The 14,571-nt window shown below is 47.8% G+C and overlaps 1 protein-coding gene across 1 annotated transcript in view; it reads left to right on the top strand.

The window, feature by feature from the left end:
* Positions 1-1,002: 1,002 nt before the first annotated feature.
* Positions 1,003-14,571, top strand: part of LOC104496555 (plexin-A4-like) — a gene marked incomplete at its 5' end in the record, with an annotated part of 14,183 nt that continues 614 nt past the window's right edge. The window contains 4 exon segments of the mRNA XM_010139689.1: positions 1,003-1,072; positions 1,074-1,244; positions 4,349-4,561; positions 14,116-14,266. Of these exon segments, the coding sequence (XP_010137991.1) occupies positions 1,003-1,072; positions 1,074-1,244; positions 4,349-4,561; positions 14,116-14,266 (605 nt within the window).

Consider the following 14,571-nt stretch of genomic DNA (forward strand, 5'->3'; position numbering starts at 1 on the left):
AGGAAGCATTTGCTGGAGATCTGGTTGCCTTTTGGTTATTTTAGAGCTGTATGGTTTGTTTACATATAGATGCAAAGCAGAGGTTCAAACATGGCTAGAGCTCTCTATTCACCAGGGAAAGTGTGTCTTGCCTGGTTTCCTACCATCCCCCCCACCCCACAAACTCAGCCTGCAGCTCATTTAGTTATTACAGATCCTCAACTTCCCCCTTCTCCAAGCCTGGTTGCCCTCTGATATTCCAACTCTTCACCTACTTGATAAAAGTCAGCTGTGCTCACTGGCTTGTCCAGGGTGGTTCTTCAAGCATGGGATCTGGATTTCTCCTCCCAGAGGAGCACAAGACCTCTGCAGTCCCTGCAGTGGACACTACTGAGGTCTGCAGAGCAGTACCTGACACAATTATGCATCGCTTCCAGGGTTTGCCTCAGTCCCATGCCAACTGGTAGTAAAAGATGAGGAGATCTCTTGGTTGAGGTGAAGTTTGTGTTATTCATTATATTATTAACACGTGTAAACCAGGCATCTCTCCCCAGGTACTCTTGCCCCATTTGCCTCAATGACACCTTCTGCTCTGCTCCACAGTCATCTGACTTCCATTCCCAGCTTAAGAATTGGCCCTGGATGAAAGCCAGCATAGAAAAGGGCTAATTTTTGTCTCATATGTGGACTAAAGGAGTTGAGGATAGGATGAAGAGAGGAACCTTGGTGGAAATAGATCGGGGTCTCTTCATCACCACGTACCTGAGATGGGGCAAGGTATCCCCCCACAGCTCAGCTACCCTCCCTGACAGGAAGTGCTAGTAGCAGAGAGGACAGGTAGCACCTTGATCTACTACATCTGGCTGCTGACCAGATGTGATGGATATTGTGAAGATGTATGTGCCTGCCTAAAGACATCTGTAGTCACATTTCCAACTCATGCCGTGTTTTACAGGTATGAGACGGGTCCCACTTTTCAGTCACGCTTTCTGGGCTGGATCCATAAACATACTCTGTTCTCAGTGGAGTACCAAAATACAACATCCTCTTCCCACTTGGTATCTCATGTTCTTCTTTCCTTCCTTCTCGCAACAGGGCACTCTCCAGAAATTTGTGGATGACCTCTTTGAGACCATCTTCAGCACTGCTCACCGTGGCAGTGCGCTTCCCCTGGCTATCAAGTACATGTTCGACTTCCTGGATGAGCAGGCTGACAAGCACAACATCCATGACCCCCACGTGCGGCACACCTGGAAGAGCAATTGGTAAGTGAGACACCTCAGCACAGCCCAGCACCAGGTCCTGGACTGGAAGGAGAGTAGAGAAACATGTGGTTTGGGAGCTGAGGAGCCTGGTGTGGGGTTCAGAGCACCAGGCTCCATCTTCCCAAGCTGATGGGGAAATCAGAAGATCCCAAGGATGGAGTGCTTTGGCCAAACAGGTCCTGGTTTGCCCTGTGTTACATGGGAACAGAAATATTTATGAGGGACCTCCTGTAGAAGAATGGTGAACTGCTGAACTGTGGCAGTGTTCAACATAGGAGTATCTGTGGAGGCGTGGGAGGGGTTTCAGTACCGTTGTCTCCACCTATATTGGGTGTTTGAATTCCCACTACAGTCAGAGGGAGGCTTGAGCTCCATTTGTTTGCCCACACGTAAGCATCTAGAGCCGTCAGAGATATTTTAAGGTATCTCAGACATCCACAGGGGATCTGCAGCACCCACAGGAGACTGTAAACCCTCCTGGGCTGGCAGCTGGAGACCAGGATTGCGTCTCATATGGTACTAAGCACTGAAAGGGTCTGGAGCTGGATGTGAGTCTCCTTCAGGGTGAGTGACAGAGCCTGAGATCAGCCCCCTGCTCTAGCTGCCAGGCAGCAGCCCCTCTGCATACCTGTCACGGGACAGCAGGGAAGAGCCAGGATCGGTGGAGGGAGAAGATCTCTGTGGCTCCCCTCTGCTGAGTCTCCCTGTTGGGAAGAGTCCCCTGGGGAATCGCTCCCTCCCTTTCTCCTGTGCAAATACAGGGACTATAAAAGGAACAGCAGAGGAGAGCCATGGGGCTCCCAGCTCATGCATTTTTTCCCTTTTACCAGCCATGCTGATGGCAGATCGTCACAGAGCACTGACATAAAAAAAGAAACCCCATGCACCAAAGAGGCTTTCAACTAATGAAACATTAGCATATTATTAACATTATCTGAGGCACTAATCTAAGGCTGATTGCAGCCACTCAGACTAAATGAGCAGGAGGTTTATTTAACGGAGGAGGGGGAAGGCAGAGTGAGCCTCTGTGTGGGAAAAGGGGCAGTATGAAGAAATCTGTTCAATCAGATTAAAATAACTCAAAGTCACATCATGGGCTTCATTATTCCCAACCAGGGACAATGTCCCCCCGGCCCCTCCCCACACCCCTACACACACGTACATGCACTCTCTGTTCATCCTCGCTGTGGTTGTGTTTGCCATCCAAACACTCGCAGAAGTTCTGCATGGTTCACTCATCCCCCGCATCCCCCAACAGATAAACCTCCATGCCCAGCCTAAAATGTTCCCCCACCACACAACTCCACCAAGTCTCATTGCCAGCATCTTCCCTTTCTCCTGAACTTGGCTGATAGGCTTACCTGTGTGGGGCTTTCCGTACCTCTGCTCTGTGTCTTGCTGGCTCAGGAGAACACACAGCGGTTTAGGAAAATGTGGTGTCATCCCTCTACCAGGACGTGCTAAACTGCCTGCTGTTACCTGAATCATTGACTCATGAAATGGTTTGGGTTGGATGGGATCTTCAAAGGTCATCTAGTCCAACCCCCCTGCAGGGAGCAGGGACATCTGCACCCAGAGCAGGGGGCTCAGAGCCCCAAAGACCAACCTGACCTGGAATGCTGCCAGGGATGGGGCTTCTCCCACTTCTCTGGACGAGCTGGACCAGGGTCTCACCACTCTCAGCATACAAAATGTCTTCCTTCTCTCTAGACTTAATCTCCCTCTTCTAGTTTAAAACCATCACCCCTTGTCCTGTTGCAAGAGCCCCTGCTCAAACGTCCCTCCCCAGCTTTCTTATTATAGGCCCCTTTAAATACCGCACTAAGGTTTCCCCGCAGCCTTCTCTGCTCCAGGCTGAACAGCCCCGACTCTCTCAGCCTGTCCTCACAGCAGAGGAGTTCCAGCCCTCAGATCATTTTTACGGCCCTCCTCTGGACCCTTTCCAACAGGTCCATGTCCATCTCATGCAGAGGACTCCAGAGCTGGACACCAGTGCTGGAAATGTATTGGGCTGGAGATGATTTTTTTAGGGTGCTGTGAACACATGGGGGTCACGAGCAAATGGAAGGAACTGAGGAACTGGGGAGTATAGCCTGAACATCGGGTGAATTTGTTAAGCTGGAGAATAACCTCCTCTTGGGAAGGTGCAGACTCTGAAGATAGACCTAATTGTCTACCTGACATAGAGCCAAGAGTTTGACTCTGTGATCAGTGACACATCTCAGCTTCTAGGCCATGATCATATGACTGCATTTGCCCTGACAAAAAGCTAAAGGCAAATGCTGGAGGTAGATACCTCAGGGCATCTCGTACAAACGAATCATAGAACTCTTCAGTGAGAAGAAGGGGGAGGAAAAAGGGCTTTGAATTGCAATTAAATCATCATTTCCTTGGTTAGGGCAGATATATTTAAATTTCTAAGGTTGCAACACTTGTTTCCTTGTTCCTTTTTTTTTTTTTTTTTTTTACCTTGAGGCAACAGTGTTTTCCCTGTCATGTAATGACAGCCTCACGCCCAGTGTGCTGGAATCGTGAGTGGGATTGGGCTTGAGCTGTGGAGTGTGGCAGTGTGTGGCTTCCACAGCACACAGCGCATGCCATTAACACTCCTAGTCTCAGCCTGGGACCTCTACCCCCCTCTCTTCCTGTGGCGTTCCTGTAAAGGCTACAAGCCGAGTCCCTCGGTGTCAGAAGTTCACCCTGCTTTGCAGATGTGACACCTGTCCTTCTCTGATGAAGCAGCCAACAGGAGCAACTTTATGTTGCAACCTAACATAGAGAAGTTAGGAGTCATTTCCTTCACCTTGGTTATACCCCCGTTAATTTACGTGCAACTTCGATAAGGTGGCATTGACTTTAAGATTGATAAAATCTGGCTTGCAAGGATAACAGGGACAAAAGCCACTCCTGAGGTGACCCCACGGCCATCTCTAGAGCTGTAAGAGAGGAATTTATTGTTTATCAAAGTTTGTCCTAGAATCCTTATCTCCACACCATGATCTTTGATCTTCATCTGCCATTTACCATTATAAACTCATGCAACAAAGCCAGTGAACCGTGCACCGACTGATTCACCTCTTCCACCCCTTCCACCCCCCTTGCAGCCTGCCGTTACGGTTCTGGGTTAACATGATCAAGAACCCGCAGTTCGTCTTCGACATCCACAAGAACAGCATCACAGACGCCTGCCTCTCTGTAGTGGCTCAGACTTTCATGGACTCCTGTTCGACCTCAGAGCACCGGTTGGGCAAAGACTCACCCTCCAACAAGCTTCTCTACGCCAAGGACATCCCAAGCTACAAGAACTGGGTGGAAAGGTGAGTTTTAGCTCTAGAAATAGGAGTGACATAAGCAAGTAACACAGGGAGGCCCTGCTTCATGGATGGAGGTAGGAGGCATCATCAGTAGCAGTTTTGGTGTCTGCGTCTGGGCTTTTTTCCTTTGGTTATTGCCTAAGTAGGAAGCTTCCTGTTAGCCTTTCATTCCCATGTGCCATGCAGCAGAGATGGAAATTTAATTAGAGTTGTGAACTGAAGGTGTTTGCCATCACTGTTTCTCTTGAGGAGAAACTGTTGAGAAGTGATAGAGGGAGGAAGGAAAGGAAGGTGATGTGTTGGAGCCCTGTGAAACAGGTACGTGTGCCTCTAAGTCTTTCTACGCAGACCAGAAGTGGTGTGCTGTTCCCAGCATTGTTGTGACAGTCCACATGCTGCTTAGATCCCAAGAGTCGTGCAATTATCTCCCCTTACTTCAAGCCCAGTAGCCCTCCTTGGAGGCTCTTCTGTGCTTTGAGATACCATGAGATTGACAGGCTGGTGACTGAAGCTCTGCAGGTATTTTCTGAAAGGTCAGGGGTCTTTCCAAGCATTTTATCTGCATCTGCAGGACCTGCAGCTGAACTGTTCAATCTACTGCACTGAAGGTCAGTCCGTAGCTGGCACAGCTACTCCACAGGGAACACAACCAAGATAGCTATTCTTGCAGTGTGTAGGGGCTTCAGTTCCTCTAAGATTTTCTGCTGGACAAGCAAATAGCGTATCTTACACTCCGTTCCACAGGAGGAAGCCTTGCAGAAGTCAATCTGTGCTTTGTTTTCCAGTACGCCACACTTGCGTGGCCTGATTGGCAGGTCTGGAGAATGATTAGTGTGCTCTGCAAATACCAAGACCGTTCCCATGCAATGCCAGCCAGTTTTAAGCAGTAATTTGTCTGGATGACTTCATAGGCTCTGTCTAAAACTGACAGGGTGTCTTGCAGGTTATAGAAGACCTCTGCACTGGGGGCGGACTGTGCTGGAAACCACGGTATTCCCTTTGCTGGGGATGGTTTCCTCTCGTCTGTGAAAGGAGGGCACGGCTGATCAAAGAATTCTGCCCCTAATCGGCATGAGGTGACGTTTTTTACAACAATGCTCCCATTGGTCTCTGGTTCATCTGGACAATTATTTTTAGATGTGGTTAAAGATTTCTGCAAATGTTGTTTCCAGGCAACCTGTAAGGCTCTTACAAGCTACCTTGCTTAATTATGACCTACTTCTGGTACTGCGTCCAAGTTTCTTTGCATGTATTGAGGTTGATTGCTGGATTGACTTGGAGAGGGGGAAAGAGGTGCTTAAGATTCATTTAGAAATCAAGTTTGCACCAACAGTGACCCAAAGGTGTCATTCACCGGTGACACTTTAGCAACCTGGAGTGCAGTGGGTGGTTGGTTTCTGTGGACAAACACTTGGTTTAACACATGACCCTAGTTGATTTTTTATCTTCGGAGATGGTACGTTTGAGTGACAAACTGAAGTATGTATGTGGCTATTTCCTCATGCAACACCTTTTTTTTTTTTTTTTTTTTTTCCCCCTGGATAAACAGAAGACTGTGGTTTCCATTTTGTTTCTCCGGTATTGATTTCCCCTTTTTTTTTTTTTTTTTTTTCCCCCTGGATAAACAGAAGACTGTGGTTTCCATTTTGTTTCTCCGGTATTGATTTCACTTTACAACTTTTTGGAGCTAACTCCTGTTGCCCAGAGATCTTCAGCAACAGGTGCTGCATTTCCCTGGAAGTTTTCCCAAACAACTGGGTTTGTAAAAGAGGTACAGAAACCTTCCCGCTGCTAGTAAAGAGCACTGGATTTCTGTGCCCAGCGTGTGCTGGGTTGTTATCTGCACTGATGTCTGACAACTTGAACTGAAGCCCAAGGGGACGCTGCAGGTTTTGGAATATGGTTAGAACTTCTGCCCTGCTTGTATTTTTGTGTATCTGTTCCACTGACTCAAGGCAGTGGCACGTGGATGCTGTGGCAGATCAAAGAAAAAACATATCAAGGATGGATAAAATATATTTTCAATTCTACCCTGAGCTAATGAATTCTTTTTCTCCATTCTGCAACTGTACTTTGAGGGAGTTATTCCAAATCCAAAGCTTCCTGTACTGGTTGGAGCTATTGCCGTAGTCAGCATCAGCTGGAGATGGCATCCTTCAAGACCACTAGACTTCTTCAAAGAGAGAATCGTAAGATAAAAAGATTTTCAGTCGGGAAGTTTAAGAAGCAGTTGAGCAAATCAGAAGAACCTGAAATCAAATGAACTGCTTTGATGAAGAAGAAACTGTAAGAGGGCAATTAGGCAGTGGTAGGTTGTAACCCGACTTGAAGGCACTCTGGAGCAAAGACAGGCTCCTGACTTTCCACAGGTCTGTTGAAGCGGTAGCTGAGCTGGGTTACTCCAAACCTTCCCTTTGCAACTGCCGGTTTCTCAGTGTGGAGTGTGCGTTTAGGACTCAAAAAACTCAAAGCAGAGAGTGACCTTGGCATAAGAAGCAGGTATGGGTGAAAGTACATTCCTCCAACCAAAGATCAGTTTTCTGCTTCTTGAACTCTGGGAAGGGAATAGCTACAGGTTCTGGTCTGACCAATAGACTACCTCCACTGGTCCCAGTTCTCCAGTAGCCTACTCCCAGTAGCTGACTGGGAGTTTTGATTTTTGACAGTCCTTTTTTTATCGCTATTAAAAGCAGAGGCGGCCTCTGCCTGCTGAAACAATCCCACCAAGAAATCCTGACTTTTGAAGAAAACCAGGTTCAACATTGAAACCACATGTCCAGGGCTCTTTCCCGGAGAAAACACACGGCTAAAAAGTATTGAGGTGCAGCCCCAGCTTGGGTTTCCTGGGACAGAAGATGAGGCCTGACTGAGGCAGGAGAATTAACCCAGGAAATGGGGACAGGCTATTTGGCTTTTGTTGAAGCTCTAGTTCTAAAACAAGGTGAAGGCTTTTCAATTATCATTATATGAGTCTACTGAAAAAAGAGGAAAAGAATGGGAGCAGTAGACCAGATTCTCATCTGACTTCTGTTAGTAACACTCCATAGGCTTTGCTGAATTTACATTAGAGCAGCTTCAGATCTGCATCTTTTCAAGTTTACTTCAAATGTCCCCTTTGAGCCCAGAAATCTGGAGAACTTGGGAGCATTTGATGCAATCCCCAAGCAATACAAAAGGGAGCCTGTTCTAATTGGGACTGTCTCATTAGCATTCAACACCACACTGAAAAGATGACAAAGGGCTGTGCCTGACCTTTCATTTCTCTCCATGCTGCCAAGCTTATGATAACACTTGTTTGAACTTCATTAACACCATTTAATTGCCTGCATCACAATCAATATGATGTTACCCTACCGAAGCCTGGCATGGAGGCAGGGATGTGGGAGACTGAAAAGGGGCAGAGCACAAAAGGCAGAAGCCAAAGAGTTTTTCCATTGCATGCTGGTGCCCAAAATACCTGCAGAGCTGCAAGGAGAGGAACTGGTGCTTTTTTTCTCATCCCAGCAGGGACTTGGTCTCCTTTTGGCTGCTTATGGTGCATTAAAAATAGCCCCTCAAAGAAAAGCTGAAAGTCAACGGAGACATCACAAGTATTCTTAACACCTTGAGACTCTTCCAATGAAGACCATTCAAATCAGGCTTCCCAGGTTCGGGATTGAAAGAGTTTTAAAGACTTGATCTGTGGGATTCAGAATGATGACATCTGCAGTTTATTACATCAATCTGTGTACAAACTCTACCTGACCTCGCTGTTGGTACCCATGGCCTGGGTGATCCTATTTCCTTTTCCTGAAGCATCTATGATTTGCATGGCTTTACCCTTTAGACACTGAGGTCGTAAGCTTGTTAGAAAACGCTGTGGGAGTGTGTTTGGAGTATGCAGGTAGTCTGCACCCATCAGGATCCAACCTACCCAACCTGTCAGCCTGTGGTTTCAGGACTCAGTTACTAATAGACGGGCTCTTTCAGTGCACTGCTAGTGATGTCTGTTGGCCACTTGGCAGTTAGCTTGAGAAAGAAAGACAAACTGGACTAGTTGAGTGAAATAAAGATTGTAAACTGCATGTGCCTTAACATTGAGGTTTTGAACAGAAACATCGGGGTGACCCCAAGGGCTTTAAAAGAGAGCATCAAATGACAGGTGCAAATCCTGGCATTACTCTAAAAAAAGGCAGTTTTCTGTGTCTCCTTTCCTTGCCAGAAAGAAGGCTCAAGATATAGTGTATCAAGGGTCGAGGTAGAGGGGTCTTGTCAGTAGAGATAATAAAAAACCGGTGCTGGAAGGGGCCTCGGGAGGTCACCCTGACCAGCTCCTGCCTCAGGGCAGGATCAGCTCTGTCTAAAGCCTTACTGACATGCTTATCTACCCCCTTTCCTAAGTGCCTCCAATGGCAAAGCCTCTGCTCTCCTCAGGCAATCCATTCCTGCACTAACCTGTCCTTCCCATCTGAGTGGTTTCCCTGATGGCCAGCCAAAATCTCCCGGCCTGTAATTAAAGCCCACATGGTCTCATTGCATCCCTGGGGCAGAGGTACAGCTTATTCCCCGCCTCTCTGCTGCAGCTTTTGGTGTATCTGAAGACTGTTCATTTGTCTTCACTTTCAGTCTCAAAAAAACCCCTCCTGATGTTTTCTCATTGCAGCAAGATGCTGGTCTTACATAGCGCAGTTTTCAGCAGGTAGGATGAAAATATGTCTGTAGGCAGAGGGTACAGCTTCAGATCCACACATTGCGCACTGAGGTGATGCTGGACGGCTTCCTTTCCTGGATCCACTACCTGTGAATTCACAGGAGCGAATTCAATGGCTGAATTCACTCCTCAGCCATTGACTCAGTGCTGCCCACCCATCCTCTACTGTTTATTCAGAGATGAAAAGCAGCAGGAAAAGCTATGGACATGCAAAATAAAATCATCGTCCTAGCTAGGGGATGCATACACAGACAGAATCATGCCCTCAAGCTCCTCAAGGCAAATCTCTGGAAGAATTGACAGGTCTTCAGCTAGCTTTGGGGCCAGTACCTTTTGCTTAGCTGTCATATTATTACTGCCAAAGTCCAAGCAGTGTCCAACAGCCTGGCCTTGAACCTCTCTCCAAAATAGAATCAGTCTGGGCTAACAAAGTCTTGCGGCTGTCTGTAGCTGAATCAGTGCAAACACGGATGTTGCAGCTCAGATGCCTCCCAGGGAAGTAAAAGTGCCACGCCGTGTCAACAGGCAAACTGACAGCGTGTCCTCACATTGCTTCATTTCATCCCATAAAGAGCTGTCTGTGAGGTGGTTCCCAAGCTTTCCACCAGCCCTTCTCTGCAATAGCAGTCCCCCATATCCCTTTCATGCATCTCCTCCTCCTCCAGTGGTATGGATACAGCCGGCTATTGCATAACCCTAATTATGTTGTTGCTGTAATTGCGTCTGCCGTCTGCAGCACATGGATTCGTTACAAGCTTTTCATATGCTAAAATTATTATTAATGAGTGCAGTCCCAACCCAGCGACGGCACAACAACAACCATGACAAAAAGATCTTTTGGAAGGCAATTAGCTCCGTGCCTAAACCACAGCAGTGCTGGAAAATTTCAGACTGGAGAGGAAGCACTGGCAACACAGCTTTTCTCTTCTCTTTTGATGAGTTAATGAGCTTCTGAGTGGCAGCAGGCACAGTCATTCTGGTGAAACAGTTCTGCTAAGGAGCCTTCCTGGTTGGTACCACAGGCAAGAAATGGTCTCATGGGCTTTTCTCTTCAAGCCAGGCTGGGGTGAGTTGCTGTGCTAATGATACCTCTGAAGTCACATCCTATGGTCTAGCAGCAATCCTCACATCCTCCGCTTGAGTTGCTGATGTGCCTGAGTGATGGATTTACCCAAATTTCTCAGGGGTTTTATTGCTTCTGAAGTCTAATGAACAAATTTCATTCCACTGTCAGAGAATCAACAGCCTTGAGGTAAGAACTCGGGCTCCTCCTGTGATTCAGGGGGAGCTCAAGCACATAAGGCAGGATCTTTTGATATGCATCTAAAGATCTTCTGGAAACAGCTCAAAAAGGATCCACTGGAGATAACCAAAACTGGAGTACAGAATAAGTAGCAAATTTGCAGCATCAGGCCAGTGAGTGATACACATCTGACCAAATAGTCACCATCTTCTACTTTGGACTCGCTGTCTTGAACCTTTGGAGACGGGCTAAGCCAGAGTTGCTGCTTTGTGTTGTTGTTTTCTGTCTCGTACAGAGAGAATCTGGCTTAGTCTTGGTTTCCCAACCTCCTGCTGGCGACTGCAGCCGCTGGGGCTGTGGAATTGTGAGTCAATGACATGTCCGTGTCTCAGGTTGGGATATGGTGGCCCTCAGCTTAGGGGTCCTCAGAGGAGCAGTGTGGTAAAAGAGCATCTCTGTCCCCCTGCATTGCCTCACAGTTCAGCTGTGGCGTGAGAGTTGTCAGCTGCAGGCGCGAAGGGAAGTGGCACACAGGCAGCCTTGCAAATGCCAGCAGTGAAAAGGCAAGGCCCTCTGGGGTTTGCGACAGCTTCACAGTGGTTTTGAAGACATTAGGGATATGCAAATGGCAGAGAGACCCTAAGTACCTCTGGGGATACGGGCTCAAACCGAAGGTAAATAAAGGCTCAGCAGGGATGTTGTCATCTCCCTGCTAGGATGGTTTAATATACCCATTCATCATTTCTTTAGCTAGAGCAATGATGGCTTCATTAGAAACACTTCTGTATAAATAAGTCATTCGGCCATGGCAGAGTTCTGGTGGAATGATATTACATGTCTTCTGCCTGCACTAGCAGCCAGGTTTGATTATTGGCACAAGCCTTTTCCCCCCTTCTTTTTCTTCTTTTTTTCCTGAGAAACTCACTTCCACAGTGTCTTGGCTCGCAGTCCTGATGGGAGATGACTGCCCACATGTGTGATGGCCAGGAAATGGGGGCCAGGGGAGATGAGGATGCTTTGATATGGTGGAGGGTAATGGCCCGTGAACCCAGAACACTGAGATCACAGCTTGAGAGTCTGGCTGGCTGGAGAGGCCTCTTGGAAGCCCTGAAACACAGATTCTTGCATCACGTCCTCTGCTCCAGGGAGCACCGTGTGCTGGTTTTCATTGCTCAGATGAGTCATGGGAGCGTTATGCTGCTGGGAAAATATCTCTGCAGGACTGGAAAGGGACCGGGGAGCATTTCTACCACGTGAAAGGGAGACAGGACAAACTTGGAGGAACAAACCGTATGTGTCTGTGTTTCGTGTTTTGGAAGCACCCTATCTCTGCACCCACTATTCTGCCACCGTTTGATGACTGGCTGAAAAAGAGGAAAAAGAGTGTTTCGACTGGTTGTCAGAGCCAGACTGGCAAATGCGACACAGTACCTTTGCTTTCCTCCACTGGCTTCTTTCCTCATTTCTTTTTTTGCTGTGATGTAATCCCCTTCACTTTTCATTTCACCCAGTGGGAGGGTGCCTATGCAATATTCATGAGGAGCTGGGCTCTTCTCCACGGGCTCTTCTTAGACACCATAAATCAATGCACTCCACTGCATTGCAGGAGGGTTTTTTCCGCTCTCAAGTCTATGAACGGTGCCGGTTGCATACGGACTTAATGTTCGTCGGGTTCCAAGGCACACCTTGCTCTTTGGCCAGAAGAGCTCCTGTTTCTCAGCAACGTTCTTTGGCTCTGAGGAGCCTGCCATAGCACTGTCATGGATGCCGTTGGTTCCTGATGCTTTCTCTCAGAAAGCCCGTGTAGCACAGGTCTGATTTTGTCCAGCTGCTGATGCTGAGACCACTTTGAGTTTTTCTGGGAGTGGCAAAGGTCTGGAAATATGTATTCATCCTGCTCACCATCTCCTCCTGGAGGTAATTCTGCGGGACAAGTCATTATGAGATCTCCAGATGCCTGCTTTACTTGCTGACAACTGTTCAGGTCCACTAGAGGACTGAGGGTTAGGCAGAGTGTAAAGCAAAATCAAGCCCAGATCACTTACCACTGGGCTTGGGCACTATTTAGACCACGGGACTGAGTTAGGCTAGGATTTTTGGCCGGTCCTGAGCCCAGAAGACAAGATGCTGGGACTCCAGGGAGAGTCATGTTGTGTATACTGGAAATTGCAGTAAAATTAGTGATGTTTGCATGAGTTTTTAAGATGAGTCTAGCTCTTGAAGCAGCCAGGCTAGAAGACTATGCACAGAGCTGGGAGAAGGACCTCTGCCTCCTATTTCTTTCTCTCCCAAAGCTTACATCAACACCACCCTGCTAAACCAGGATAGCAACTGAGACCAACCCATTGCAATAAATCAGGCTGGGAGCGCAGTGAGCAAAACTGGAGCCTCCTGGTGCGGAGGGGTTTCCTCCCAGTGCTCTTGCACTGTGCTCTGTTTCATAGGAGACTTCGGCAGCTGCTTGTCATGCTCTGTCATAGTAAGTATTTTCCCACTCATCTGTCTGAAGGATCCTTATCGCACAGCACTTCAGTGTCCAATTTCTCTGCAGTGGAAAACAGCCTCTGTCTCAGCAGGTGTCTCAACGCTGTTTACAGGACACCTGTCAGCTCTTTTGGCTCCCCGTTCCCTCTGCCTCCTAATTATAAAATTGTGGATTGCTGCAGCTATGGGCTTTTTTTTTTTTCTTCTTTTTTTTTCCTTGTGCACAAAATGTCAAATTGCAGAAATTAAAAATGTAAATGATGGCGCCTAATTAACCAGTTGACAGCGGAGCACAGCTGCGAGTGACAGTGACTGATTACCTTCCACAAACCTTGTCCTCCAAGACCTGCCTTACACAGGGGACGAAGGACATCGGAAATAGCAACTTCCTTAAAGAGACATTGCTCTGCTGATGAAGCCTGATGGGCAGTGGGTCTGCGGGATCCGTACCCTACGGATAAAGCCCCAGTCCTTTGGAAGACATGGGGAATGGCGTTGACTCGTAAGGAAAGCAGATTTTCCACAGTGGGGATAGGAGTGTTGAAGCCCTTTGCCATGAACTGATGTCAGGCCAACTTAAAACTTGGGGTGAAAGGGAGATGCTGAGCAGCAGGGGAGCTGCTGGGATAGGCTGAATTCTGTGAGGGATGTGGATGATGTTAGCAGTGGGTGCAGATGTACTAGTGTGAATGATGCAAGCAAGCACGCAAGGGTTTGTTTGATTATTTTTTTTTCGTCTGTGGGAGCGAAATCCTATTGTCAGCAAGATCAGTGGGATTTCTGTGTGGGACCGGGGGCAGGGCTCAAAGCCTTCAAAGGCCTGACAAAGAAATCCAGCATCAATAGGTGCTGCCTACTTTGGTGGCACGGATAAAGTTTGCAGGATGCTCTTTGGGACCGTCTCAGAACAGGATTGAGTGAATACCACACACAGGAACAGTGTTCCAGTAATTTCCACTTCGGCAAGGTCACTGCCCTTGAGGTAAAATAAGAGTGTGCCCAGGTACATCATACCCGGCTGATACTGATGCCCCAGCAGAACCCAAGAGTTTCAAGTGTCTTAGACTTATTGTTGGTGGCTTTCATCTCTTGTCTCACTACTCTCTCCCCTCAAGAATCCTCTGTGCTTCTCTCTTTCAGGTACTATTCAGACATCGCCAAAATGCCAGCAATCAGTGACCAGGACATGAATGCGTACCTGGCTGAGCAGTCTCGCATGCATATGAACGAGTTCAACACTATGAGTGCGCTCTCAGAGATATACTCCTACGTTGGCAAGTACAGCGAGGAGGTAAGAACCTGGGAGGGGGAAGAGCAGTTCTGCAGGGTCATGGGAGAGCCCACCCATTCCCTGCGCCCAGCATGTGTCATTGACATCCATCTTCAGCCTGGCTGTGTGAGGATGGATTAAAGAACAAAAAGCAAGGCCTGGGGTCTGGAAAGAGAAGGTCTGGGACTATTGGTCCTCCTCCTCTGGTATGGACTCTTCCATCTGAATCCCTGTTATTTTGGTCTACTGTTAGTGGCCAATCAGATTTAGCTGGCTTGCAGTAGTTGATAGTCAGATGTTAGCTTGCTACAGAGGAGCCCTACACG

Source organism: Buceros rhinoceros, unplaced genomic scaffold (genome assembly GCF_000710305.1).
Source record: "Buceros rhinoceros silvestris isolate BGI_N320 unplaced genomic scaffold, ASM71030v1 scaffold7667, whole genome shotgun sequence".
Taxonomy (NCBI): domain Eukaryota; kingdom Metazoa; phylum Chordata; class Aves; order Bucerotiformes; family Bucerotidae; genus Buceros; species Buceros rhinoceros.